Raw genomic sequence first — 27,375 nt, 5'->3', positions numbered from 1 at the left:
ACACATTTAAAACTGTTTCCACAATTAAAACACTGTAGAATGGGTTTTTGGCGTGAAATAATAATTGTTCCCTAGGGAAATTACGTTATATTATAGTACGAAAGGAGTAGTAATTGCGGAATTCAATTTTCAGACACTATAAAATACTTAGTAGAAAATGTCACGAAATATAACAAATAGTCTGTGTGTGTGTGATCATAAATTATTATTCTGAGGTATTTCTGGTTGATTTTACTATCATACGAACCTATATAAATTATTTACAATAAATTCGTAAATATATTTTAACTGTACAGCCATTTTATGGTGGATTTGAATATAATATATTAACATTAAATGAAAAAAAAAGGAGGTTGTCTGTAAAGTCGGTTTACGGTCGATAGTTTAACGTGACAACGTCATAACAAAACATTGATGAAATGATTGCATACTTTTAGGAATAAAATTGTATCATTTTTATTTTAATAATAAAAGAATAAATGCTTGAAATTATACTAGTAATCAGATTTTTAAAATGCAAAAATAATTTACCTTTATTGCCGAAATTGTTGTTGTAATAAGCAATGAAAACCAGAGATTAAAATACGTCGAGAATATTTTAGTTTTTATGTCTTCCAGTGCTCAAAATGACATGCAATTGTGGCCCCAGCCACGAAATTTTATTTATAATACATTAATAATAACGCCCCACGCGATAAACAAAGGAAAATATGTATTAAGGAGTGCCTGGTTCCCGCGATAGCAGCTAGATATCGCGATTCATTCGGTTCGCGTCCGTCACCGTAGATCGTAGCACGGTAGGGAAATAATATTATTTCGTTTTTATAACACGATTTTATAACAAATGCGCATCCCAAATACATCAAACTTATTTATAATGTGTTGCAATATTTTTTAAAACATTGTGCAAAAGATCCCGGGTGTAATTTGAATTATTATGTGTAACTGTAAAACACCATTGTTCGTTAAAAACGTATTAGAATATTCAACATTACTTTTAAATAACCGTACCGATTGTGCTGAAAATCGGTGGATGATCGTTAAATTACATAATATTAATAATTCAAATTACGAAAATATGATTGAAAAGTCAAATCGATGGTTGTTCCAATCGAGTGGAAGATAGATGCCACGCATGCGTACAATGAGCATAACAGGACACATCCGTAGTGGGACATCCGTAGTGGGACAATGTGCGTTACGGGACACTTTTTTGTGCGTGCAGCCGGCGTTCATCGATTTATTGGACGTTGTCACGTCAAAAAAAATTTAAGTAAAAATTGTGTGATTCTAATTGGTGTAAAAATTTTAGGTTACGAGCTCAAATGGTTTAATTTTTTATGTTCAATGGTAGCCAAATGTCTGATATTTCACGTAGGTATACAACTAATTTCAATTTGGATAGAAAGGTTTCGTTGGAACAAATCATCAATCGACAAAAATTCCTAACCTAAACGCACTTCAAAAAGCAGATGATACCTACAAATACAAAAATTCAGCTTAAATTAATAACGTGGCTGCACTATCGCCCGTTTTGAATGGCTGGAATAAGAACTTTTTTAGGTTTAAAGTAAATTTTACTGGCTTCTGTGTGATATGGTTTAATTTAAAAAGAAAATAATTGTTTTGCCTGGCCTTCCAAAATCAGAATTGTTACGATGTTACTAGGCTAAAAAAAAATTAGTTAATTATTTTTTTCTGAAGGAATTTTAAATTTTATACCATAACAAGTCGTAGCCACCTAATTGCTTTTAAACACACAAATTTTCGGTTATTTATTCAGTTTAGTTCCCCTTGTCCATACTGCACAAATATGTTAAACCATTGAACTATTGCCAGCTATTTATGCAAGACGTATGTATGTATATAGTCGGGCCACTCGGTCTGCACGTCTGGCCGAGCTGCACGCAGGAACTGCGCCGACGCGGGGCGAGGCAAGAAGCGCGCGCCAGGCGGTCACGTGTGTGCTGCTAGCGCGCTGTCGACAAGCACCCCGCCCGTCCGTCTCCCGCGCTATTTCCGTGGCCTCGGTCTGGCGAGTGGCCAGAGAGGAGGCGCTTCACCGGGCCTCGGCCCGTCCTGGAGATGTGCTCCCGACACGCTCATCGCCGGTTTACAAACCAAAGTAATGTTTATATTTATTCTAAGGCAAAAAGTATTTTGAGGTTTTCAAAATCCTAATTTTTGAACTGTGGAATTTGTTTGAGAATTTTTGACGGAATTTGTTTTCCAGAAAAATGGAAATTTTGGCGATTTTTGGCTAAATTTTGGCTAATTTTGAAGGTAAAATGTCACGATCAAAGTTTAAGGTTAAGGCCATCCAATATGGCCGCCGTGACGTCACAAATCCAAGATGGCGGTCGGCACCCGGCACCACGTGCCAGCGCCAGTGCCCGGAGGAACCAAACTATACTACTCTTGCAATTAGTAACATACACTTTTCCGAGTCCTAGAAAGGGGGTGCGATCGTGAAAGAAACAGCAGAACAGTCTCATGTCTCATAATGACAGATGGCTTACATCTAAGTCAATTTAATAAATTAAGGCTGGACGTTTTTTTTTGTCGATCATGATGATTAGCATGAGTATAAATCCCAAGAATGTGGATATAATACTTACTAAGGTTGCCGTCCCCCCCCCCCCCAAATAAAGAATCTTCTCTGCATGGACTTGCTTGCAACTGTGAAACAGGAATGATAAACTTATGTAACTACCCCCCCCCCCCCCCCCCCCCACGGAGTTTCGTATTGCAGGCTATGAAGGATAACGAGAGGAATGTGTAGCATTTAAGGAATGAAATTCACGTCTAAAAGGAAAGTGGAGGTGTGTAAACCTATTGCGTGATCAGTTGGAAGTTAAAGATTGGCAAAACGGAAATAACTTGGTTCTGGTGGTACCTGTGGTAGTATTATCTTGCTTCCAACAGTTGTGGATTTCACGAGTATGATCACGTGCGGCATTCTACATATACATATATTCATTTCGTTATGTCTTGGTTACGACTGGATTCTATCCGATGCTCAGCCCCGTGATGCAAATGCTGTCGGCGCATGCACTAGTGAGGAGGGGTCTGGGGTGAGACCGGGCCCCATCAGAGTCCCAACTCCCACTGCAAGCATCAACTCTTGTTACCTTCCTTTTCTGGTTTCATTTAACAATAGAGATTATTCTAGAGTGTTCTAGAAGGATCTTCACAGCAGTTCACATAATCGATTTCCGGGATTTATTCTTCTTCTAAATCCGGAGTTGGTAACACTGAATTCGATGTTGTGTTGGAATGAAGTCTCTCCTTTTGTCTATGGTTTTTGTGTGAAAGTGCACTGTCTTTGCCGCACACAGCCGTAGCCTATCTATGAGTTGTGATGCCACAAGATGTCAGTTTATTCCATAGAAAAGAGAGGGAGGGATAGAAAGGCCACTCTCTGAATAACAGCTTGAACGCTATTTGCAGCGCTGTTGTGGCCGTGCACAGTACTAACCGTATAAACATTGGTGGAAGAATGACCTAAGTAGCTATTTATGCTAAAACCACCTATGTCACAAGCTAGCATTTTCGTGCACGTGGCGGCATTGTATTTTACTTAATATGTAATTTTATACTCAATTTAACAATGTACCTCAATGAAAATATGGCCACCAAATAATTGAATAAATAAACGCCAGATATTTTCCAGTTTCCACCTACGAAGCAATAAGCAAGTAGCACGCAAATAACCTAAAGTCCTAACCAAAAATACGAAAGAAAAATTGCCGCCATTACAAATGAGCCTTGGCAACGAATCGTAAACAAACATTGAGCAGTGAGCACACTAGCGCTCTTACGGCCGTGCACACAAACAAAACGTTGTTCAAGCACCTCTCTAATGAGTGCACATCCCGTGGTTTATTCCTACCCGCTAACGTGAAAGGTAAGCTTCTTCACGTCCTTAAATGCTTTGTGTGTAGAATCTTAAATGAACGTCTGGCGACCATGCACAGTCTCGCCTGGCTCGACGTGACACCTGCGCAGTTCCAGTCGCGCGGACAGAGTATCTGCGTGGTTCGTGGCTTGTCCTCGGGAACAGCAGATCCAGCACATCTGGGTCAGGGCGGTCGTGGTCCTGCGGCCGGCCACTGGCAACTCCCGTCTCGGCTCGTGATTGGTTCCCGCTCACCCCCCCCCCCCCCCCCCCCTTTCCACTCGGGGAGACGCCGTAACTCTGGTCTCCGTTCGGGCAGAATTCCTACATTTAGGCCCTTCTGCAATTGCGCGCAAACGGAGACGGGATATCTCTGAACATTCCACAATCACGTCCGCTGCTTGCGCAATGCACAATTTGAAATTCAACGAGATTTTATTTCAAGGCTAAGAATTAAATATTATGCTTAGAGATAATAGCACGGGCAGGATTTACATAATATACAATAAAAATAAACTAGAAAGTAATAATATAACACTAGATATTCTTGAACTTGAAACAATTTTTAACGTATTTGGAACATAAACAAACATGGCAGCTATTTCTCGAGAACAGTTGAGAGATGGGAAAGGATTGCTATTGGGAAGTACTTCACTTTCGCAAAGGGACGTCAAAATATGCGACCCGAAATTAGCTCCCTATCCTTGTTTTTCGAAAGTATCGAAATTGACATTTTCGAATTTACGATTGACGGTCATGTACGCCAACAACTGCGCACGATTAAAAGAAAAATAAGGGGGGGGGGGGTGTGAGAGAAGGGATATAGAAACAGAAATAGGAAGGATGTTATCTGGAGTTCAATACAAATCAGTGCATAACAATTATTTTAAAATATTTTCTTTTTAAAAACGCCCGCACAGAATTCTCGCGGAAGTTGAGGTGCCCTAACGGAAAGCAGCTGCTACTCTGAAACACGGTGTTCACTGGAAACAACCTTTGTCCAGGTCCGGACCGCCACCCACCTACCTTTCCACGACATGCTTTGTTAAACATCACATTTCACTAAGCGTACAGAATAAATGGCATTTTATTATTGACGTGACAACGTCTAATAAATCGATGAACGCCGGCTGCACGCACGAAAAAGTGTCCCGTTACGCAAATTCTTCCGTTACGCTGTGTCCCGTTACGCTCATTGTCCCGTTACGCTCATTGTTCCGTTACGCTGTGTTTCGTTTCGTTGTCGGCGAGTGCAGTAATAATAGGTTATGTTACAATTGACTAAAAAAAATTTGCGATTCATATAATTGATGATAGATATTTGATTAAAATTTATTTATATGCATACTTGTTCATAATTATATTCAAACTTTATAGCTAAACGCCAGTTTTTAAAATTAATTACAAGTCATCTACACGTGAACTGTTTCGTCGACTGTTTATAAAGTGAAGTGAAAAGTTAATGTGGTTTACATTGCTTATTACAACAACAATTTCGGCAATAAAGGTTAATTATTCTTGCATTTTAAAAATCTGATTACTAGTATAATTTCAAGTATTTATTCTTTTATAATTAAAATAAAAACGATTCAATTTGATTCATAAAAGTATGCAATCATTTCATCAATATTTTGTTATGACGTTGTCACGTTAAATTATCGTCGGTAAACCGACTTTACAGACAACCAATTTTTTTTATTATTATCGAGCATTTAAAACTACTTAAGTTGGTGGTCGAAAGTCTCGATGTTAAAGTTCACTTGGGTGAAATTGTTATCTGTTCCGGCTTCATAAGTAGACACGCTGTGGTGTAGGTGCGCCCGTCCACGCGTGGATGTTGCTTGTAGCGTGTGTGTGTGTGTGTGTGTCGACTCAGGCGTGTTGTTCCAGGCAGTTTCCTACACGCCGCGTCACCGGCTTGAAATAACCAGCGGGCACAACACCTTCATTACGACTCGGTGGAAAAAAACAGAGGTGTTAATTGTTTCTCGTGAAGAGACTTACAGTGTGGAGGGACAGGGAAAGGTGTTGTTAGTGTTTATCTGAGCTACTGAAAGAAACCTAAGATTCACAAACCCCGAGTCAGACGCGTGAATAATCCGCGTTTGTGCATCTATGATTTATTTGTTTACTGTTTTAAATTTAATAAAAAGGTAGTTGCATAAAGTAACTTTAATCTTACAATAAATAATTTTAATCGTTGGATTTATTATTAGAATTTTTTTTCTGAAAATTGTAAATAAATGCACTTGATTACAAGCACACGAATTTATGGCAATATACTTAACCTTTTACTTTTTTTCCTTCATAAATTACGATCGAAATATGGTAATGTATTCGTTGAAAACTTATTTGAACATTTAGAATTTTCATTCAATATATTTTTCTTGATAAATAATACCGTGTAAATGATTTAAAAGAGTCTCATAGTTGGTTAAGTGTTACAATTAAAAATTATCTACAAAACTTTTTTTTTTCCCTTCAGAAAGGTGACGATTCTGCAACTGTCAGTACGGGAGAAGAACAAATATTTGTTCACTTGCAACTTGCCAAATTCACTTCTCATTCGGACGACCCTCATGTCACACACTGCCTAGTCGCCATCACCGTGAGCTGCTAATATGTTGTCAGATGGGACATTTAATACCAACTTAAACCTGGCTTGTGCTTTTGAGTCGCGTGCTGATGTGTATTAGGAGAACCTGTCTAGCGAGTGATGTATGTTAGTGAGGCTGGCTGTAAGTGCTACGCTTGCTGGTGCTTCTAGTGCGGTATCGCCTCTATGGCGCGCAGTTTGTTGTCGTGCACGTGAGATTTGAGTTGTAACCATGACGCATGGCGGAGAAATTATGGTAAAAGGCGTATTGCAAGTCCCTTGGGTGCTTTCAAGAATCTGTACCGGCAGTGTTATTCTGAAATCACCCGTTTTACTCATTTTCAGTTCAAAAAATACAGAATCTCAAAAACGAATTACTCATCGCTCTCTGTGCAACCTTAAGTTCTTTTCGTAAACGGACACCACTCGGTTATCTCGAATTGCGTGTTATTTACTGTCTCGCTCTCTGCACACAGTGTGTGTGCCCGGGTAGGCGCGGCTTTCGAGTTTCGATGAGTAACTCTTGAGTAGGACATCGGTTGTGAAACGTCGGGATATCTAGCATGTGTGTCATGTGTCGAAGCACTACAGTCACGAGGAAGGAGATAGTGAATACTCCACGACACTCGACATCAGGAATCCGAGAAACGAACGTCATGCCGACGATTGACGTGACCACCCTTAGTGTCGCGCTTGGAATTTGATCGTTTCCCGAAGATAAGTGCATCTGGGTGCGCCACGAGGCACACAAGTTTCCAGAAACTAACATTTGTCCTTTTCAAAACAAGTCTAGCACAAGCAATCTTAATTGACGTGACAACGTCTAATAAATCGATGAACGCCGGCTGAACGCACGAAAAAGGATGATTCATTGTCCCGTTGCGCACATTGTCCCGTTACGCTCGTTGTACGCTTGTGTCGCATCTATCTCTCTTCCACTCGATTGGAACAAACATCGATTTTACTTTTTCGGGGCACATTTATCTTGAAACACTCCCATTCGTTTCCTACTTTTCCTATCATCGTCCTATCCTTAACAGAATAACACAAGTAGTATATAATAGGGCATCCGGAAACAGGCTTCAGGCTGTGGATTGAAGATTGTCGGTCCGCCATCTTGGATTGTGATGTCACGGCGGCTATCTTGGACGAGCGTAACGGGACACAGTGTAACGGGACATAACGTAACGAGACAAGTAGATCACGGCGGCCATCTTGGATCCGCCATTTTGGATGACGTCATTGTGTTCTCGAAAATTCCGGCATTGTGTTTTCCGCCATTTTGAATGATGACGTCACCGTTGCAATTTTTGTTACGGTCGCCATCTTTAAAATCTTTATTTATAATCCGATTTTAATGAATTTTTTTTAAATTATAAAAAAATTCACTTAATAAAATTTTAATAATTTTTTTATAAAAAATATACTTTTACTACACGGAGTTCGGAGTCCTCGGTTCGAACCCGACGAGTGCAAAAAAATTAAAAATGACGACCGATCCTTCCCTCACAGTGGACGCAGGCAGACTGGCCCCCACCACTTTTTAACATTCATATATATCGTCACCTAGTATGACGTCAAGTCCATCTTGTCTTCGATGCTGGAAGCCATCATCATTGTATCGTCGGATAGAGTGCGCTGACGCCATGTTAGTTTAATTCTTACCCGCTAGAGTGCAGTAATAATTTATTACTAAGGTGCCCGCCATCTTGAAATTTGGCCGCCATCTTGAAAATCCGTAATTTTAATGCTAGAGATTCGGGAAAAAGCTCAAAATTCATTAAATAAATTTGTAATCTATATACTGATTGATTAGGTCGACTAAGGTCCTTGGTTTGATCCCTGGCCGATACAAAACAAATTTAATATTTTAAAAAAGTACCACTAAAGTGACAGGTCTGAGATAATAAAAACACCGCAAGTTCTTTCACAAAATAAACTTTATTGCATACATACTACACTACTACAAGTACAAAAAAAACACAGACAAATTACTAAAGTCTTGGTTAAGATTTATTTCCGCATTTAATCTTGTGCTGTTCAAGACACTGTATAGCTGTGAGTCCTGATTTTCGAGGTCTATTAGCAAAATACTTAAAGCACATCTTACACATATAAATCTTATGTTGATGTTTTGTAACCTGGGGTCTCACAAGTCGGGAGAAGTTTTGGATGTAGCAGTAGTGTGCAGAACCGCTTTCATTTGTCACAAGCAACAAATCGAAATTATTTTTTCTTTCTTGTTTGGTTACCCGAATCGGACACCTTATTATCCTCATTTAGCGCATACACATTAACTGAGACTTCAGGGTTATTTTTCTCAAACTTTTATCTGATTTAATGGTGGCGGATAGCACAGTCCATCGAAGTTGTACTTATTCTCCAAAGCATAATACCTCTTATCAACACGGTTTTGATGACTTCCCTCGACAAATCTTGCCAAAATACTCCATTTAAAACAAAACTGGTCCTTCAAGTTTTGGCAATTGACGACTGCTCTTTTGTTGACTATCGCCTCAGGTAAGACAATAAATGATGATGTCTGATGGTATGGAAGCATACTATCACTTGATTCGTTTCCTATGCACATAATCTTGTGACTGTCCAGACTGTTACAATGCGAAAAAACCTTATCGCATTTGTCGCACTTATATGTCTCTCGAGAGATTGTCAGAGACCTACTGCAGGTTATTGATGCACCACAATATTTGCATTGATGCGATGTAGGCTCTTCATTAATTGATGTCTGGAATGCAGATGATGAAACATCAGCTGATGGTGGAACAGCACGTATCGTTGTCTCTGCAGCAGGTATCGGGATCTCCACAGCTGTCGACACCTCAGCCATTGAGCTCTCCGCTGCCGTGGTCTCCTCTGCAAATGGTATCGGGATCTCCGACTCCATCATCGTTGCTGCCATCGAGGTCCCCGCTGCTGTCGGTAAACATTCTATTCCGGTCGACATAACTAAATCTCACGAAACTTAATGGAGAGAGCAAGTCCGTACTGCACCGCGGCCAGAGGTGAACTGCGGGTCCAGTCGTCTGAACCTCGCTTATATACCCGTGGTCTACTGGTATACTACATGAGTCAAAATATTGTCTGTATTTAAAAAATTTTTATTAGGTACCTAAAAATTGTAGAAATAAAAAACACACGAGTTCAAGTTTTACACATTTATTTATAAAAAGTACACAAATACATATTAGGTTAAGGAATCAAGCATTTTCACAAGCAAAGTCTTTAATGCCGCACGAACTGTCTCGACGACTCCGGTTCCAACTGGTTCGTTGACTCCGGTTCCAACTGGTTCGCAGGCCACGCGATCAGGAACACAGGTTTCCAGCTGGTCATCTTCTGCGACGTCGACAACTCCGACAAGACATGGTCGGTGACGTCTGTGACCACGTCTACGCCTGGGCTTAGGCTCAGTGCCAGTTGGGACAGATTCACTGCCTGAACTGCGACGTCGAGACACACACCGTTTGGACGTCTGCGTAGAAGCATCACAGGCCGCAACATGTTGCAACACGTCCATGTTTGGTGTTGCACGTGCAGACGAGGCGACTACCTCAGCGATGCTAGCAGGAAGGATTGTGTGTGGTCTCATGTGATAGACGGCACAGTTTCCAGGTTCGCAACAATCTACCAGCTGCTGAGTCGGTTCGTAGGGCACAGTAAACTGCGCAAACCGCCAATGCTGAGCGCCTCCATCACAGGTTTCTGTATATGTACGTAGATACCCGGAATCCCAGTAGCTGTACTCGACACTGCTGAAGCTAGGTCTTGCGCTCACGTACACGTTAGCAGGATGAAACGTAAACATCTTCTTGCAGGTCGAACGTCAACTGAAGGCACGTACGGATGTACACCATTTATATATGCAGGCTCCTACTAACACTGTGTGTGCCATTTCTGCATTAACTGTGAGTTTGTACAGGCACAGACACGTTCAAACTTGTCACGTGGCTGCACGTCGTATATTGCACTAAGCTTGCGCAGGTTTTTTCGCATTGTAACAGTCTGGACAGTCACAAGATTATGTGCATAGGAAACGAATCAAGTGATAGTATGCTTCCATACCATCAGACATCATCATTTATTGTCTTACCTGAGGCGATAGTCAACAAAAGAGCAGTCGTCAATTGCCAAAACTTGAAGGACCAGTTTTGTTTTAAATGGAGTATTTTGGCAAGATTTGTCGAGGGAAGTCATCAAAACCGTGTTGATAAGAGGTATTATGCTTTGGAGAATAAGTACAACTTCGATGGACTGTGCTATCCGCCACCATTAAATCAGATAAAAGTTTGAGAAAAATAACCCTGAAGTCTCAGTTAATGTGTATGCGCTAAATGAGGATAATAAGGTGTCCGATTCGGGTAACCAAACAAAAAAGAAAAAATCATTTCGATTTGTTGCTTGTGACAAATGAAAGCGGTTCTGCACACTACTGCTACATCCAAAACTTCTCCCGACTTGTGAGACCCCAGGTTACAAAACATCAACATAAGATTTATATGTGTAAGATGTGCTTTAAGTATTTTGCTAATAGACCTCGAAAATCAGGACTCACAGCTATACAGTGTCTTGAACAGCACAAGATTAAATGCGGAAATAAATCTTAACCAAGACTTTAGTAATTTGTCTGTGTTTTTTTTGTACTTGTAGTAGTGTAGTATGTATGTAATAAAGTTTATTTTGTGAAAGAACTTGCGGTGTTTTTATTATCTCAGACCTGTCACTTTAGTGGTACTTTTTTAAAATATTAAATTTGTTTTGTATCGGCCAGGGATCAAACCAAGGATCTTAGTCGACCTAATCAATCAGTATATAGATTACAAATTTATTTAATGAATTTTGAGCTTTTTCCCGAATCTCTAGCATTAAAATTACGGATTTTCAAGATGGCGGCCAAATTTCAAGATGGCGGGCACCTTAGTAATAAATTATTACTGCACTCTAGCGGGTAAGAATTAAACTAACATGGCGTCAGCGCACTCTAGCCGACGATACAATGATGATGGCTTCCAGCATCGAAGACAAGATGGCGGACTTGACGTCATACTAGGTGACGATATATATGAATGTTAAAAAGTGGTGGGGGCCAGTCTGCCTGCGTCCACTGTGAGGGAAGGATCGGTCGTCATTTTTAATTTTTTTGCACTCGTCGGGTTCGAACCGAGGACTCCGAACTCCGTGTCGTAAAAGTATATTTTTTATAAAAAATTTATTAAAATTTTATTAAGTGAATTTTTTTATAATTTTTAAAAAAATTTGTTTAAAATCGGATTATAAATAAAGATTTTAAAGATGGCGACCGTAACAAAAATTGCAACAGTGACTTCATCATTCAAAATGGCGGAAAACACAATGCCGGAATTTTCGAGAACACAATGACGTCATCCAAAACGGCGGATCCAAGATGGCCACCATGATCTACTTGTCCCGTTACGTTATGTCCCGTTACGCTGTGTCCCGTTACGCTGTGTCCCATTACGCTCGTCCAAGATGGCCGCCGTGACGTCACACTCCAATATGGCGGACCGACAATCTTTAATCCACAGCCTGAAGCCTGTTTCCGGATGCCCTATTATATACTACTAACACAGATTGGAAGAAGTTAAATAGCAAACGTATAAAAGTTAAAGTTAAAATAATCTCTCCGTTAAAGTAATAAACATATTTGAATTAATGAGTCCAAATAAAAGTAAATTTATCAATTAAATTGTAGATTTCATTTTACTCCTTTGTATCCATTTAAAATAGTGATAATTCAATAAAATGATTCAATTTTATTCATAAAACTATGCAATTATTTCATCAATGTTCTGTTATGACGTCACGTTAAACTATCGTCCGTAAACCGACTTTACAGACAACCAATTTTTTTTTTAATTTTTTTATAAACTGGACAGACATATTCATGTAATGTTGCATACATTTGTAAATGTGTGCATTTACATTGAAATAACTGTATCACTAAAAAATAGTGTTAGCAGAACTACTGGGTCCGGATTCTCACCCGAGAATTTATAGCTACTTTGTGTTGTCCCAGTATCTCCCGTAGTTAGTTATATTTGTTAACCGTTCCTTGAATATTTTTCCAGTATTATATGCTCAGATAACCATGATTCAACCAAATAGTCTAATTTGTAAATATTGGATTATATTTTCCATGGTAAAAAAAAGTATGCTTGCACGAAACATAAATTAAAATATAAAATTTTGTGTCAATTTTCGTAGCAAATTCTCAGTGTTATAATAAGAAAGCCTATTTCATGTATGATAAAATAACCATAGCCATGTGTCGAACAAAGTTACAATATATTTCTTGTATTACAAACGATTTCTTGGTAACTGTTTTCGAAAGTAATCTTATCGGTACATTTTTTGTTTCATTTATCAAACCTTTAAACGTGTTCAAACGCAGGCTGAAAACATGTGATGGAAGCATTTAAACTAATAAACGAATCTCAAAACCTTTTTTTAAGATGATAAAAGTTGCCGGCAATACCCTGCAAACATTTTGGAGGTTATCATTTCATCGGCCGTCCCTTGATGTTCAAAGCTTATAAAGCATGTGACAGACGGATGGATTTTTCCGGGCCTTATGATTGGCTTGAGGTGTCGTGATTGGCGGATGGACGGGGAGACGGCCTTAAGCTACACTTTAAAAGCGTAGACAACCAATCAGGCACCTGTGTGCTGCAGAGTGTAGAATATAGGCGTTTCAGTAAGTACGAAAAAAATTAAAATTTAAAAATAAATAACTAATGTGAATATTATTTTAATTTAATTGCCAGTTGGAAGAAACTATTATTTTACCCGAATAATTCCAGAGGAGAAAAGAGTATAAGCAGTGAGTCTTTAACAACTTAAAATAATGTAGACTTTTGTGGAGTATTTGGAAACAAAATGTGTTATACGCCGTACTGTAACGTTTAACACGGAAAAAATGTATTTGCATACTTTCACTAAGTAATTTTATCTCGTAGGTAATGTTTATATTTTGTAATCCCACAACCAGGTCTTCTGGCCTATTAATTATTTATAAATGATTGAAATCCATGCCAGAATATCCCAGTTTCAAAGGTATATTATAAAAAGTTTAATTTAGTATATTTACAATAAATCATACATAAAATTGTAGGTAAGCTAACGTAATTTTTCTTACAAATGTTCAACAAGTGCACCTTCAGTTATACGGCACACATCCAACCTAAAATCCAATTCTTCCCACACTTTAACAAGTCCGGAGTAATGGAAACAATAGCCTCTTCAGTATTCTGTGACTCAACTCTGGCAAATCATTAGGTAGCGGTGGAACGTAGACATGATTTTCATAAAGCCCCAAAGGAAAAAAAAAATTCTCAGGTGAACGTGGAGGCCAGCTCTGTCGTCGCGACCATCCGCGGATGTTTTGGTCACGTGGGGGTTTACAATTAAACTTTTAACGAAACTCACGTCGAACTGAAATTACAGATTCACTCTTAGCGAATTACAGAACACAAAACGTTTTACGCTCAGGAGTCGCCATTTTTGCGGAGGTGGCGCTGCAAGAGAACTCGCGCATGTGCTTATCTAAAACTGTTTGAAAGAGTTCCTCTTTAATTTTGACCTTGAACCAAAACTCTACAACGCTCACAGTTGATAATACTATTAAAATCTAAAGGCTGGGAATTATTTTATAAACATAGTGTTATATGCCACGAGATGATGTGTAGCTTTTATCTTTCAAAGATTTGTGCAATGGGAGTGCATGACTTGATGTAAGCTTTTGGACATACGTCATTGCTAAAGCAGTTCCCGAAACGTCGCTTGTTTCTGATTTGGAAAACTATTGTGTTTGTTTCGTCTTTTCGATTTGCTGTGTTTTTGTCTCGTTTCTACTGTTGTGCTGAATTTTTTTGGGTTCAATATTTTTGTGTTGTCATCATTTTTAGTTTTTTTTTTCGTTCTGTTAGTCCATTTTCTTTGCTTTTCTTTGTTTGTTGATCATATTCCTGTTATGGAATATTATTTGGTGTTTATATCCTGTTGACAACAGCAATTTTTTGCTTAATTTGTGTTTTTGTCTTTTGTGTTTTTTGTAGTTTTCTTCTACAGACACACATGTGCTTTAGCAATGGCGTATGTCCAAAAGCTTACATCAAATGATGTGTAGCCCCTCCTGGTCAAAGACTGGAGTGACATGACCAGCACGTCAAGCCGACTCTGTTCTGGTTGCAGGTACCGAGGCAACTAGACCTCCCTGTCTGCAGCCCCGCACGAGATGGGGTACGGAAGAGAGATGGATGGCTGCGGCCAGTTCATGAAGTACAGTCTGTTCCTCGCCAACATTCTCATCTTCGTGAGTATATTACCTGCCTGTACTCAGTCTTGCAGAAGAGGGTCAGGTTGTTTGGATGAAGAGCCTCTCTCTCACTTTGACACACGACCCAGCAGGAAATCAAAGTATACTAAATATTTGCATGTATCAACTTGCCTGATAATGTTCAGTGTGCGTTTTCATATTAAAAACTTGTGAGAGTTTTCATTTTTAAAAATTTCTTGTATTAGCATTTAGGCTTTTTAAATATATTTTCCCACCTTCTAAACATTTCCATATGACTTACATGTGGAAAGATTTAAAAATCTATCATTTCCTTTCGACGGATATTCTGAAATTAGGATGTTACTATGCTTACCTAAATTTGACCCATAAGCTAGCAGTAAACACATCCATGCTTTCTATATTGTAGTTTAGGACTCAAAATTTGACTTTTATCTAAATTTGGTTGTGGCTAAGCCAACAGCGCCACGTAGGTCCCACATATACATCTTTTTTCTTTTTTCTTTTTGTAACACTAATGAAAATAAAATTATATGGAATTTTCCTGATATTGAACATATAAGTGAGTGTAAATTCACTTAAACTGTTTAGTTGTTTAGGGAGGCTTGGAACGGCAAGTGGTTCATAAGGACTGAGAAAATATTTGGCGTGTGTCGAAGCAGTCCTAACACACTCAGCTTTCGGAACGTCGTGTTAACTAAGTTAACATGCTGTGTTCACTAAGCTGCGAATGGTTTCCCTACAGAGTTAGTGTCTTCGCCGGGGGTCAGTGTTTGGCGAGGTGGCACGAGCCAATGAGCCAATTGTAATAACAGCCACTTTCTGGATATGTTTATGTTACAAACATCTGACTTTTCAAGACATTTCTGTCTATGCTCATTTATGCTTTGATGGTGCAGCGTTGACGTGGGCGCTTATAAGTACTTTTATAGTTGTTTCATAATAACTTCTGGTTTGAGGTCACGTCTGTGAAAATACCGTAAGTGCCAGACGTCTTGACATGCCTGTTACAGCCTGAGGGTAATGTCAGGCACTCTTGCATTTGCATTCCGTCCCTGCTACATCATTCGACCCAGTGACGTTAAATCCTAATAATTATTTTGTCATCGCTTACAATGCAGCTGAAGAATGAAATTTTTCTTGACTCTACATGACATAGAACCTAATATTGAGCTTTTTTTTTTTTTTTTTTTGAAAGTTTGCAGTTGCAGTTCTCCACAAGAAATACTCGGGACACTTCCACCAAGCCGTTACAGATTTAAGCTTGTTGGTAAAGCATAAAGGCCTGGGAAGTCATGATTGATGTCTTGTAAAGCATAAAATTAGGCTCAAAATTTTCAGTTAACGCAAACATTTGAAACTAAATTCGAAACGACTGGCTTTGCGACACATGCCGTGTGGGATCTTTGGTAGTTTATTAATTACAGATATGTTTGACGATATACAGCTAAAAATGTGATTACAGTTGTTAAGTTATATTCACTACCAATCTGTAGAAATAAAATAAAATCTCTAGCGAAAGAACTTATGGAGTCAGGCAAAATTTTTTTATAAATAATTGATGTACGTTTAGCGTGTGTGTGACGTTAAAATTACTCCATAAAGTGATTTAAAGGGCTTGCTCACAGGAAATAATTTTTCTGTAAATTTGAAAAACATTAATTTAAACACAATTTGCAAAAAAAAAAAAATTATTGTTACTTTATACAACACATGGGTATTGTTATTTTTGCATATATGAATGTTACCGTTTCAATTGTATATTATAGCAGTTTAATTTAGACTATTTACAGCAAATCATACATAAAATTAATGACAAACTTATTTGATTTTTTCTTACAAATGTTCAATATGTGCACCTCTAGTTACACGGCACACATCCAACCTGAAGTCCGATTATTCCCACCCTTTGGTTAACAAGTCCGGAGTAATCGAAGCAATAGCCTCTTCAATTCTATGACTCAACTCTGGCAGGAACGTAGACGTGATATTCTATAAAGGCTCTATGTAAAAAAAAAAAAAAAAAGATCGCATGGCATTATGTCAGGTGTGGAGGCCAGCGAAAAAAAAAAAAAAAAGCTCTGTCGTCTTCACTATTACGACCAATTTAACGGCCAGGGACTTGGACTTTCAACCACTCTCGCACGAAGATGTCTCAATGGGGTGAGGCTCCATCCTGTTGCCAAGTAAGGTTTACACGTTCATCCTTTACTAATGGCCATTTCACGTAGCTGGCGCTGCAGGCGATAAAACAACAAGCAGTACTCACGCTCGTCTAAAACGGTTTGAGTTACTCTTTGTGACTTTGAACCCTAACTCCACAAGGGAAGCCTAAGATGTCCATCAAGTTCTGTCCCTGCCCGAACACGCCCGAATATTCACCTTCGGCCAACCTCGGGTTTATTTACATATATTTATATTTCTGTTTATTTTTATGTAGCTATACTAACCTAACTAACCGTCCATAGTGTTTTAAAGTGTTTTAATGTAGCTAACCTAACCGACCACTTTTAATATTTGAATTCATTTTTCCTGCGCAAAAAAGGTGAATATTCGGGCGTGTTCGGGCAGGGACAGAGCTTGATGTAACTGCACAGAGCTCACGACTGACATGCCAAGGCGTGGTTGCCGCCGGGGCTGAAGAGGGCCGACTACGGCGTGCCGGCAGGTGGGCGGCTGCGTGGTGCTGGGCATCGGCGTCTGGACGCTGGTGGACAAGGCGCAGATGAATGCCCTGCTGGGCACCAACCTGTTCCTGGGCGCCGCCTACATCCTCATCGTCACCGGCGCCGTCGTCATCCTCATCGCCTTCTTCGGCTGCCTGGGCGCCATCCGCGAGATAAAGTGCATGCTGCTGCTGGTGGGTGCTCCGCCCTCCGCCCCTCGGCACCTCATCACTCATCCACTCATCCCCTCACCCCCCCACACCCCCACACCCTCACACCCCCTCACCCCCACACCCCCACACCCCCACACCCCCACACCCTCACACCCCCACACCCTCACACCCCCACACCCTCACACCCCCACACCCCCACACCCTCACACCCCCACACCCCCACACCCTCACACCCTCACACCCCCACACCCCCACACCCCCACACCCCCACAATCTTGAATCTCTGAAAGCTATGAACCGATTGCTACGACTTTAACACAACGTTGCATTCTTATAAGCGCGTGTTTATATATACCAGTGTCACACCTGTGACAAGTAAAAAGATTGATAAAAATAGTTAGGCAAAAAAATGTATAAATTAATGTATTTCCGTTTTTTGTTAGGTACAGATATGATGTGATTTATAAAGGCGCGCATATATATATATATAGAGAGAGAGAGAGAGAGAGAGAGAGAAATATTTTAATAGCATGCCAGGCATTGGCTAGTAATATTATAAATGCAAAGTGAGTTTGTTGGTTTGTTCCTCTAATCTATATCTGTGTGTGTGAGCATGTGCACGCGTACACAAATTAACATTTACATTTTTATATTTATAGATTGTGTGATGCTAAATTTAATTTCCTCCAAGAACAGACTAATCATTCCTTAAGTTGATTATTATTTAATGAATTAAAAACAAAAAAACAATAAAGGTGTTAGTTTTCAAAAAAAAAAAAAAAAAAAACATTATATTCCAGTGAGTATTTAGATAAAATTTCAAATAAATTGAGAAGAGAACTTAATCCTTAGGGTTCGCCATATTTAAATTCCGATCTAGTTTGGCAGTTGTTGACTGTCGAGTGTGAGTGTGAGCGGTTGTGTGTGCTTGTCTCGCAGTACTTCATGCTGGTGTTCCTGGTGTTCGTGACGATGCTGGTGGGGGGCATCCTGGGCTACGTGTTCCGCGAGAAGGTGGGCGTGACCATGGAGCAGGAGATGCAGCGCTCGCTCAGCCAGTACCGCGGAGGGGAGCAGCACAAGGAGACCACGGACGCCTGGGACTACATCCAGCAGAACGTGAGGGCTACTCTTGTGGTTCATTCCGCGTTGGAGATTTACAAACAAGAGAAATGGTTCATGAATAAGTTTTAAAAAAAAATTTTCTTTCATCAAACAGTGAATAATATTAGGTAACCTATAAATACGTTAAGTATTCGTAAAAAAAAAAATGAATATGTATTTGTTCTAGATAAAATAGCTGTTGGTTGGAGCGTAAAGTAATGCTTAGTTTAATATTGTGTGTGTTAATTCAAGGGCATAGCCAGGGGGTTCGAACCCCTCATTTCAGGATTTAAAATGGGGGGGGGGGGGGGGGAAACAATGTGAAGTTACAATAAAAAAATTACAGCAACTTAGATACATAAAGTTAAATGAGAGATTATTTTGAAAGAAATATTGTAATGTTCTGGTCAATACCTATTTCAATTCGTGATTTTGTATCTGCAAAAAAAAATGAAAGATTTTATTGCCACCTATAATGACGCAATTTTACTGGATATTTGATTGTAAGCATGTATAAACATTGACCTGAGGATATTTTATTAGGAGATAATATCAAAATTTCCTGAAATTGAGGTTGCAGGTTGGGTTAAAAATGTGGTTTGAAACAGTAAAATTTTCCGGTGGAGGGCCTCCAATAAAGAGTCTAGGACCGCTACTACTGACTATCACTGCCGCAGAGTTTATATTATTTTTGCGGACACAGTTACCGGACGTGTGCACTTTGTGTCGCATGCCTGGCGGCGACGGCAGTTGACACCAGACTCTCTCTGCAGGTGAAGTGTTGCGGGGTGACCGGACCCTCGAACTGGATATCCTACGGCGGGGTGCCGGCCAGTTGCTGCAAGCAGCGCGTGTTGGTACGTGTTCGCTGACTGAGGGCTGGCGTGTGTTTGTGCTGTGCATCTGTTAGACTCAGTCTCGCATGCCATCTTGATTGTTTTAATTTTTTTTACTGAAGTTTTTTTTTTATATTTTAACTATATACCTCACTTGAAATAAAACTTGACCAAACGTAATATAATGGTGCACAAGTGATAATTACAAAGTCTTACGTGACTATTTTACTCTTAATATTTTACACTAAGTTAATATGTGTTTAAAGTATTTATGACAGAAAAAAATTCAATTTTAAAAATTCAATTTAAAAAATTGCCCTTCAATAGTAGTAATTATAAAAAATAAAATTAAAACATGGCTTGAAACCGAGCCCTAAGTCAGCATGACAATTGTTTTAAGCTGGTTCTATCGACATCTAGCAAAACGGGCATTGAAATCATGTTTGCAAGGCTTTACGGTACATTTGCTTTGTGTTTCTTTCAAACTATTTGTTGGATTCTGTACTTATGTAGCGAGGTTTTCGTACTAACAAATTACAAAGCTTACCATTAAGTCGTTTTTCTGTGTGAATAAACTGAACACTTAAGAATATTTAATCAATCATTTGTCTAGACATTTTCAAACTCTACAACGTATCTTGGAAAACTTTTTTTTTTTAAGGAAAATAGTTAGGTTCCGCCTCTAAATTAAAAGTTGTTTTTCCAAAATTTCGTAAGTTATTGTACTTGGTGAGGGGAAAGAGGTTGGCTATAGCTTGTTGTGGTACTGTCTTGTACATACTTTGATACAGCTGTATTTATTTTTGGGTAAGTTTCTTTACCGACCTTTGTAGCGCAGTCGGATGCAAACCTGCTTTTGGACCTGATTGCTGGGTAAAGCCTGGGTGTTAGTTGTAATGATAGAAGATATTCTCGAGATAAAGCTGACAATGGAACAAATATTAAAAATTGTCTGGTTTTAGTGATAGTTGTAGACCATTATTGGTGAAAGAAAAAAAATTGCTTAGGTTTTAATGTGATGGTATCTGCTTGGGTCATTACTTTGAGGATAAATATGCTTACTATGAAAATAGTGTAAAAATTGAAACTCATTTGACGAGAACTGGGTTTAGCAATGTTGAGAGACTGTGTGACGGACGTGTTTCCTTGTCCAGAACTCTGCTATCTGCACGGCCGTGCCGACCAACATCTACGACGACGGCTGCCTGGAGAAGACAGTGAAGTTCGTGAAGGACCACGCGGCCACGCTGGGCGGTGCTGGGGTGGGAGTCGCGTGCCTCATGGTGAGATGTTCACACGTTCACACGCGGTTCCCTTTGTCCAAATGAGAATTATTTTTGAATGTGCATTTTGTGTCAAAGTGCTTTTTTTTTCTTTGTCGAAAAGTGCTTTTTTTCCTTTGTCGAAAAGTGCTTTTTTTTGTCGAAAGTGTTTTCTTTCCCCTTTGTCGAAAAGTTTTTTTTGTGGAAAAGTGATTTTTTCCTTTGTCGAAAAGTGATTTTTTTTCCTTTGTCGAAAAGTGATTTGTTTTCCTTTGTCGAAAATCGTTTTTTTTCCTTTGTCGAAAAGCGTTTTTTTTTCCTTTGTCGAAAAGCGTTTTTTTTTTTCCTTTGTTGAAAAGCGTTTTTTTTTCCTTTGTCGAAAAGTGCGTTTTTTTCCCTTTGTCGAAAAGTGTGTTTTTTTCCCTTTGTCGAAAAGTGCGTTTTTTTCACTTTGTCGAAAAGTGCGTTTTTTTCCCTTTGTCGAAAAGTGCGTTTTTTTCCCTTTGTCGAAAAGTGCGTTTTTTCCCCTTCGTCGAAAAGTGCGTTTTTTTTCCCTTCGTCGAAAAGTGCTTTTTTTTCCTTCGTCGAAAAGTGCTTTTTTTTTCCTTCGTCGAAAAGTGCTTTTTTTTTTCCTTTGTCGAAAAGTGCTTTTTTTTTCCTTTGTCGAAAAGTGCTTTTTTTTCCTTTGTCGAAAAGTGCTTTTTTTTTCCTTTGTCGAAAAGTGACTCTTTTTTTTCTTTGTCGAAAAGTGATTCTTTTCTTTCTTTGTCGAAAAGTGATTCTTTTCTTTCTTTCTCGGAAAGTGCATTTTTGTCAGTGCCATCCATAATATCAGTTTATCATCATTGTTGAGTTCATATATTTTCTGCATTGTCCAGGTTTTTGTTGTCTACCTGCATTTACTGTTATTGTCGAAATACTTCCGTCGTTGTTAGCCCACAGTGTTCACCTGTGCTGTTATTATTTTTTTCATTGCATAATTCCTTCCACTAAATACTAGTGCTGTAATGTATTTAGTTTTAAATTTGTTCATTTGTGATGTCATCATAGTGTTGTCCATAATACCTAATTAGGTTAATCGTTGTGTGTATCTGTTTGACATCAACGCATTTAGGCTTGTTCTCTGTGAGTTCATGATTTAAATTTAAATTCTTAATTTGTGTTTTTGAAATTTTTCCATGGCAAACAGTGCAAAACTGTGATGTTGAATGTCTAAGAAATTGTATTGAATAAAGATTACCCATTGCATGAACCATTTTAAAGTAAATATAACTGTTTTTCAGATTAAATTATCTTTGTTAGTTTTATGCTGCAAATTACATTATATTGAATCTTAATTAATCTAGCATTATTTTTTCAATATACAAATCTTTCTTTAGTAAAACTTAATGGGTTCAATTATGTTTTTTTTTTTTTTCTAGATCCTTGGAATGATCTTCTCATGTGCGCTGTTCAACATGATAGAATGAATATTCTGAAGATAAGCTGTCCAACTCTGCAGTTAAAGTGCATTTATTTTTTATACAAATTAGGTCACGTGATGACTAAAGGTGCCCGTGTTAAGTTTTGGACAGTTTTTTTTTATATTGAAAACTGTGATGTGTTTAGATAGTGTTCTTAAGAATTTGTATCTATGTGTATATTCTTAGTTATTTAATACATAGTGTTAAAGTTTAATATAGTGTATATTTTTGATGATTGTAACAAAACCTATTTTCAGAAAACAATAACTGTACATTTAGACGTGAAATAAAGTTTGTTAGAATAAGTTGGTATTTTTCACCCTTGCAGTACATTTTGTGTGTCTCACTGTCTCCTCATGGTTTCTCCTGACGACATAAATCATTTGTGGACTCAGTGGTGCCACAAACTTAAGGCAATTGTGTCTTCGTGCATTTTAAACACAGTTACTCGTTACGTCAACATCAGCCATAGAATGTGTGTGTTCATGTTTGATCAACAAAGATAGTTTTTTAATGTACTTTTTCAGTAATCAATAATTCAAAGAAATTTCTTTATTTTTTCAATTTATTTCAAGTCATACTTAATATTCAGCATATGCTTATGATATGACAAAAACAAAACACTATTGCCTATTGGGCGTTGATCTCGTACAGCAGAGTGGGCATTATGGATGAAGCTGGATTTATAATGTAGTGTAGTTTCAACCCCCCCCCCCCCCCCCCCATCCTCACGACCCTAATGTAGGCTAGATGTTTACGTTCAAAAACTGGAGGACATTGCCAACAAATCGAAGGACAATGTTGGTTTAAATAGTATTAGGGTGATGAACATTTTCAGAAATTTAATTTTCAAAATCTAGCTTTTTTAAAACTTTGTATACAAATTAACTAGGGACCCGCCCTGGCTTCACATGGATGCGAGCTACTAATGTGTCATTTAAATTTAATAAGTTAGTACTTAAAAGTATCAGGTTCCCCATAGTCAGGTATTTTCAAAAATTATACACCTAATAACACGTACTGCCCATAGCTAATTAATTTCTTTGTAAACAAATGTTTACAGTTTTTTTTTCACATTGAACAACACATTGATTTTTTTTTTAAATTCACCCACACAAAGCTGTCCATGTGAAAAGCACTCTTACGCTCAAAAATATTTCTTTTTAATACCTACAATATTAATATTTTGTTGCCTAAACCAGAGAACGGGGTGAGTTAGGTGGAAAACACTGAAATGGAAAGATAATGTGCATTGAGCTAAAACAAATTTATTCATAATAATAATGCCGAAACACACATTATAAACAGTACATTCAAAATTGTAATGGTCTTGCTTGGGTATGGTACAGTTCAAGGTGAATCTGTTTAACAAAATTTATGCTAGTTACTGCAACATAAGAGGCAGAATAAATCAACTGATGGTAGTTTCATAAAATACCTATAGCCTTAATTGTATAGGATCAATCTGCTGCCAAATGTACAAATATTTCGGGAGATCAAATTATTAAACACAGAATTAATCACTGTACAATAACCACTCGAGTAAAGCTCATTATAATACAAATACAACTTCAGGCCCACTGTTTATTAACACGTCACATTCACACACCTTAAATTGTGGCTAACCACTTAAATAACAGGCCCAGTAATTAACCCATGAATACTTAATATTGATCACAATTTTTTACAAAAATCAAAATATATATTATAGAAAACGGCCTTTAAAATTTACAGCTGCCACGCTGTGACAGCAACCATGGTGGGACAGCCGCCATGCTGTGACCAGTCATTTGGACAGCAATTCATGTGGACTGACAGGCCTTCCAAGCATTCCCTGTAGACGTTTTGTGGATATGCAAGTATAAATAACTTGCATATAATAGTGTTCAAGTCTTAACCATTGCTATTCAGAAATTTTCATCACACATATTTTAAAATAGTGGACACATCCACTTTTATTTGCATCAAACTTCAGAAAACATATGGGTAGGCATGCAAAAATGGATTTAGGTATATGTATTGTGATCCTACGAGATAATTCGTATTTATTTTACAATGTATAAGATGATGGACTGTTAAATAATACATTAAATATTACTATGTATAAAGTTTTTTTTGTTGTGGTACCGAAAAATGGGGTGAATAGGGACAATTTTTTTAGTTTTGTTAAAAAATTTCTAAATCACTGAAGAATGTTCTATGATTATATTTTTATTTTGTAGTTCTTTTTATTAGCTTTCTATAGCATAATACATTTTTGTATTTTCTGTTAATGTTTTACATAAATTATTTTTTTTTTGCCTGTCCCTATTCACCCTAGAGGTGGAGTTATAGGGACACCTGAGGTTTTTCAATATGTGTCCCTTTTTAATCATAGTATGGTTAATAGGGACATATGCTTGGCTTTTTAAATGCATGTAAAATGTTTTTAAAAAGGTTAAATCACTTCCATTAGTAGTTTTATTCGAAATTTGTCTATATAATATTTACAAAAAGGCATCTTAAAAATGAATTTTAAAAATTGCACAAAAAAACAAGTTCATACTTATAAGCTCCATGATGCTGTTATGCATAGTCTCGGAAGATAGTCTAGATCCAGAATATAATGTTACCTACATTAAGAAATACACTGAATTTACCGGTAGGCCCTACCACAAATAGTATGTGGAACCACTAGGTTTGTTTGCTGGTTTACTTGAAGGTATGCCTACCCCTCCTAATTTCAGGTGGGTTTAACACTTGCAAAATCTGTTTTTTGCTGAACACATATTCATCTGCGACATTGGGGAATGTGTAAATTGAAGCCATCTTGTTAGATTGCCTTAGAAATGATCCAAGAAACTTGTCTGCTCCCTCTTCCACTGGTCACACTTGCAAAACCTTCCCAAAAAAAAACTTTTCAACACCATGTTCATACTGAAATTTTACCCTCACCCAGTCCCCTTCTTTGATTTGAACAACTTCCTCATTTTCTTCATTATTGTCATCATCAAATTCCACATCACTATCCTCTTATTCCAAGTCAGCAAGAGAAACACTCTGACCTGGTGGAACTCTCAGACACTTTTTCTTGCTTGTTTGCTTCAGGTTCTTCATTACCATAGCGCATCTCCTTTAAAAACTGTGAGAGGTTGTCGGTCACTGTTTTTTCATTCTCCTGTCCTTCGTTTGGTTGAAATGCAGGAAGTCCTTCAAGGACCCATTCTCTTTTCAATGGGAACAAGCCCGCTTTTTCAAAACATGAAGATATGTCCTTGCTAAGTTGGTCATTTACTTTCATTTTTTTCCAATGTCTGTTTTAAAAGACAAGGAAAATACTGTTTGTCAAATGACTTGCTGCTGTTCTTGGTTTTGAGCTTCCATTTTTCCAAAACCAACCTCCAGTGCAGCGACCTGAAAACAGCAACATCTAGTGGCTGTTAGATGGGTTGAGTTGGGTGGTAAAAAAACAAATGAGATGTCATTTTCAACACATATATTGACTACAGCTGGCGACAAATGTGAGCTCAAGTTATCCACAATTAGGACCTTTCTTCCATCGAATCTTCTGCAATATGGGACAACAATCTTTTGTATCCAATCGAGGAAGCAATGGCCATCTATCCAGCCAGACTTGCTCCTATTGTACTGTGCCCCTTCCAGACCCCCTTGTATCCAGAGGTCATATATGTAAATAAGACTTGTAAATTATATAGGGGGGAAGAATCTTTCCTGATGCAGTTGCAGCAAACAGTACTGACCCCAGATTTTCTCTCATCTAAAACTCTTACTGGATATCTGCATCCCCTCCTGAAGATAAGCTTTCGGCGACCTGGATCATCTGACAAGCATGTTTCGCCGTAATCTATTATGAGATGAGCTGGAATGTCTTTCAGTGTAATTGTGATTTATAACACCAGGGCTCACACTTGCTCGGCTTCTTTTGATATTTTGGCACATTCTTTGTGGGAGTACCTCTTTGTTCCTTTTCAAAAAGCCTAGAGCCCAATCACAACCTGAAAGGTTGTCTCTAAATTTTGGAATATTCTTCCCCTCTCAATCCAAATGAAACTTTACAAAGCAACGGGTATCAAAAGAACTTAGTGGATACCCCTAATCCGAACATTTTACAATTGCTTCGACAATATCTTTTTCCATACCTTAAGGTCTGGCCACCTTTTGTTCGAATCTGTAGATATGGCTTTGCACAGTACCGTTGAAGGGCAGACTTTGATAAACCATGAGCCTTAGCAGCTGCCCTTACTGACATACCTTCCTTTACTGCCAAAACTGCACGTGTCACTCAGTCATAGTCAATCAGTGCATGTATGTTTGAAGTGGGTTCACTCTTGTACGTCCGACCCATTGTTGCAGGTTAATTTTCTAACCTAGAATAACCGTACAGAAAGAAATAAAAAATGTACAATTAAGCAATTAACTGTTTTTACCTACAAGCTTATTTAACCTTATAAAACTAAACACATTCCATTCCAACTACGAAGTGTTATAATTTAACACTGTCCCCATTCACCCTTCTGTAAGTACAAAAAATGCAAGTTTTCCTAAACATTGCTGTAAAAATTATTAATATGTCACAAAATTAAGATGTAAAAATTTAAATATACTTACGAAACATCAATAAAACTATAATGTATTCGTCAAAAAGATTTGCTAAACCAACTGCTCAAATTAACAAACAGTTGTCAAGTTATACAAATGGCGACTATAACAACAGCTGATTCTCATGTTGCCAACCTAAACATAAATAATTACCTAACAGTTTTGTCTACATAGTTGGAAAGACTTAAAAATTCACAGAAATTTTTGAAAAAAATGTGTTGTGATATCTTTAAATTAAAAGTTACAGCTGTACGTTAAATTTTTTAGAAATTTTTTGTCCCTTTTCACCCCTCAGACCCTATTCACCCCATTTTACGATACTAAGTTTCTCCATGCGAAATTATTGATAGACACATTTAGGGAACATTTTGTCTTTCGTAGAAAACTGTTCGTCTGTGCTGTTTTTTCTTAAATTGCCCAGAGCTACTTAATGTCCAGAAATACTA

General features: G+C 38.1%; 1 protein-coding gene and 1 long non-coding RNA gene across 3 annotated transcripts in view; one reads left to right on the top strand and one right to left on the bottom strand.

Moving 5' to 3' along the window:
• LOC134532472 (tetraspanin-11) overlaps positions 1 to 22,655 on the top strand; it is a 34,613-nt gene extending 11,958 nt beyond the window's left edge. The window contains exons 1-7 of one of the 2 annotated variants that reach the window (XM_063368889.1): positions 1,876 to 2,125; positions 14,724 to 14,844; positions 17,495 to 17,686; positions 18,605 to 18,784; positions 19,543 to 19,626; positions 20,760 to 20,888; positions 22,289 to 22,655. In XM_063368889.1, coding sequence (XP_063224959.1) covers positions 14,767 to 14,844; positions 17,495 to 17,686; positions 18,605 to 18,784; positions 19,543 to 19,626; positions 20,760 to 20,888; positions 22,289 to 22,336 — 711 coding nt within the window. In that variant the 5' untranslated portion in view covers positions 1,876 to 2,125; positions 14,724 to 14,766 and the 3' untranslated portion in view covers positions 22,337 to 22,655. Of the gene's footprint in view, positions 1 to 1,875; positions 2,126 to 14,723; positions 14,845 to 17,494; positions 17,687 to 18,604; positions 18,785 to 19,542; positions 19,627 to 20,759; positions 20,889 to 22,288 lie in introns of those variants that run through there. The other variant, XM_063368890.1, reaches the window with a different exon arrangement.
• A 923-nt stretch (positions 22,656 to 23,578) lies between these two features.
• On the bottom strand, positions 23,579 to 27,036 carry LOC134532471 (uncharacterized). Its single transcript, XR_010075146.1, has 2 exons — positions 26,939 to 27,036; positions 23,579 to 26,697 (listed from the first exon to the last, which is right to left on the bottom strand). It is a non-coding gene; the product is annotated as an uncharacterized LOC134532471 (long non-coding RNA).
• Between the last annotated feature and the right edge of the window lie 339 nt (positions 27,037 to 27,375).

The sequence above is a fragment of the Bacillus rossius genome, chromosome 6 (genome assembly GCF_032445375.1).
Source record: "Bacillus rossius redtenbacheri isolate Brsri chromosome 6, Brsri_v3, whole genome shotgun sequence".
Taxonomy (NCBI): domain Eukaryota; kingdom Metazoa; phylum Arthropoda; class Insecta; order Phasmatodea; family Bacillidae; genus Bacillus; species Bacillus rossius.
This window is presented reverse-complemented; position numbering and strand designations above follow the sequence as displayed.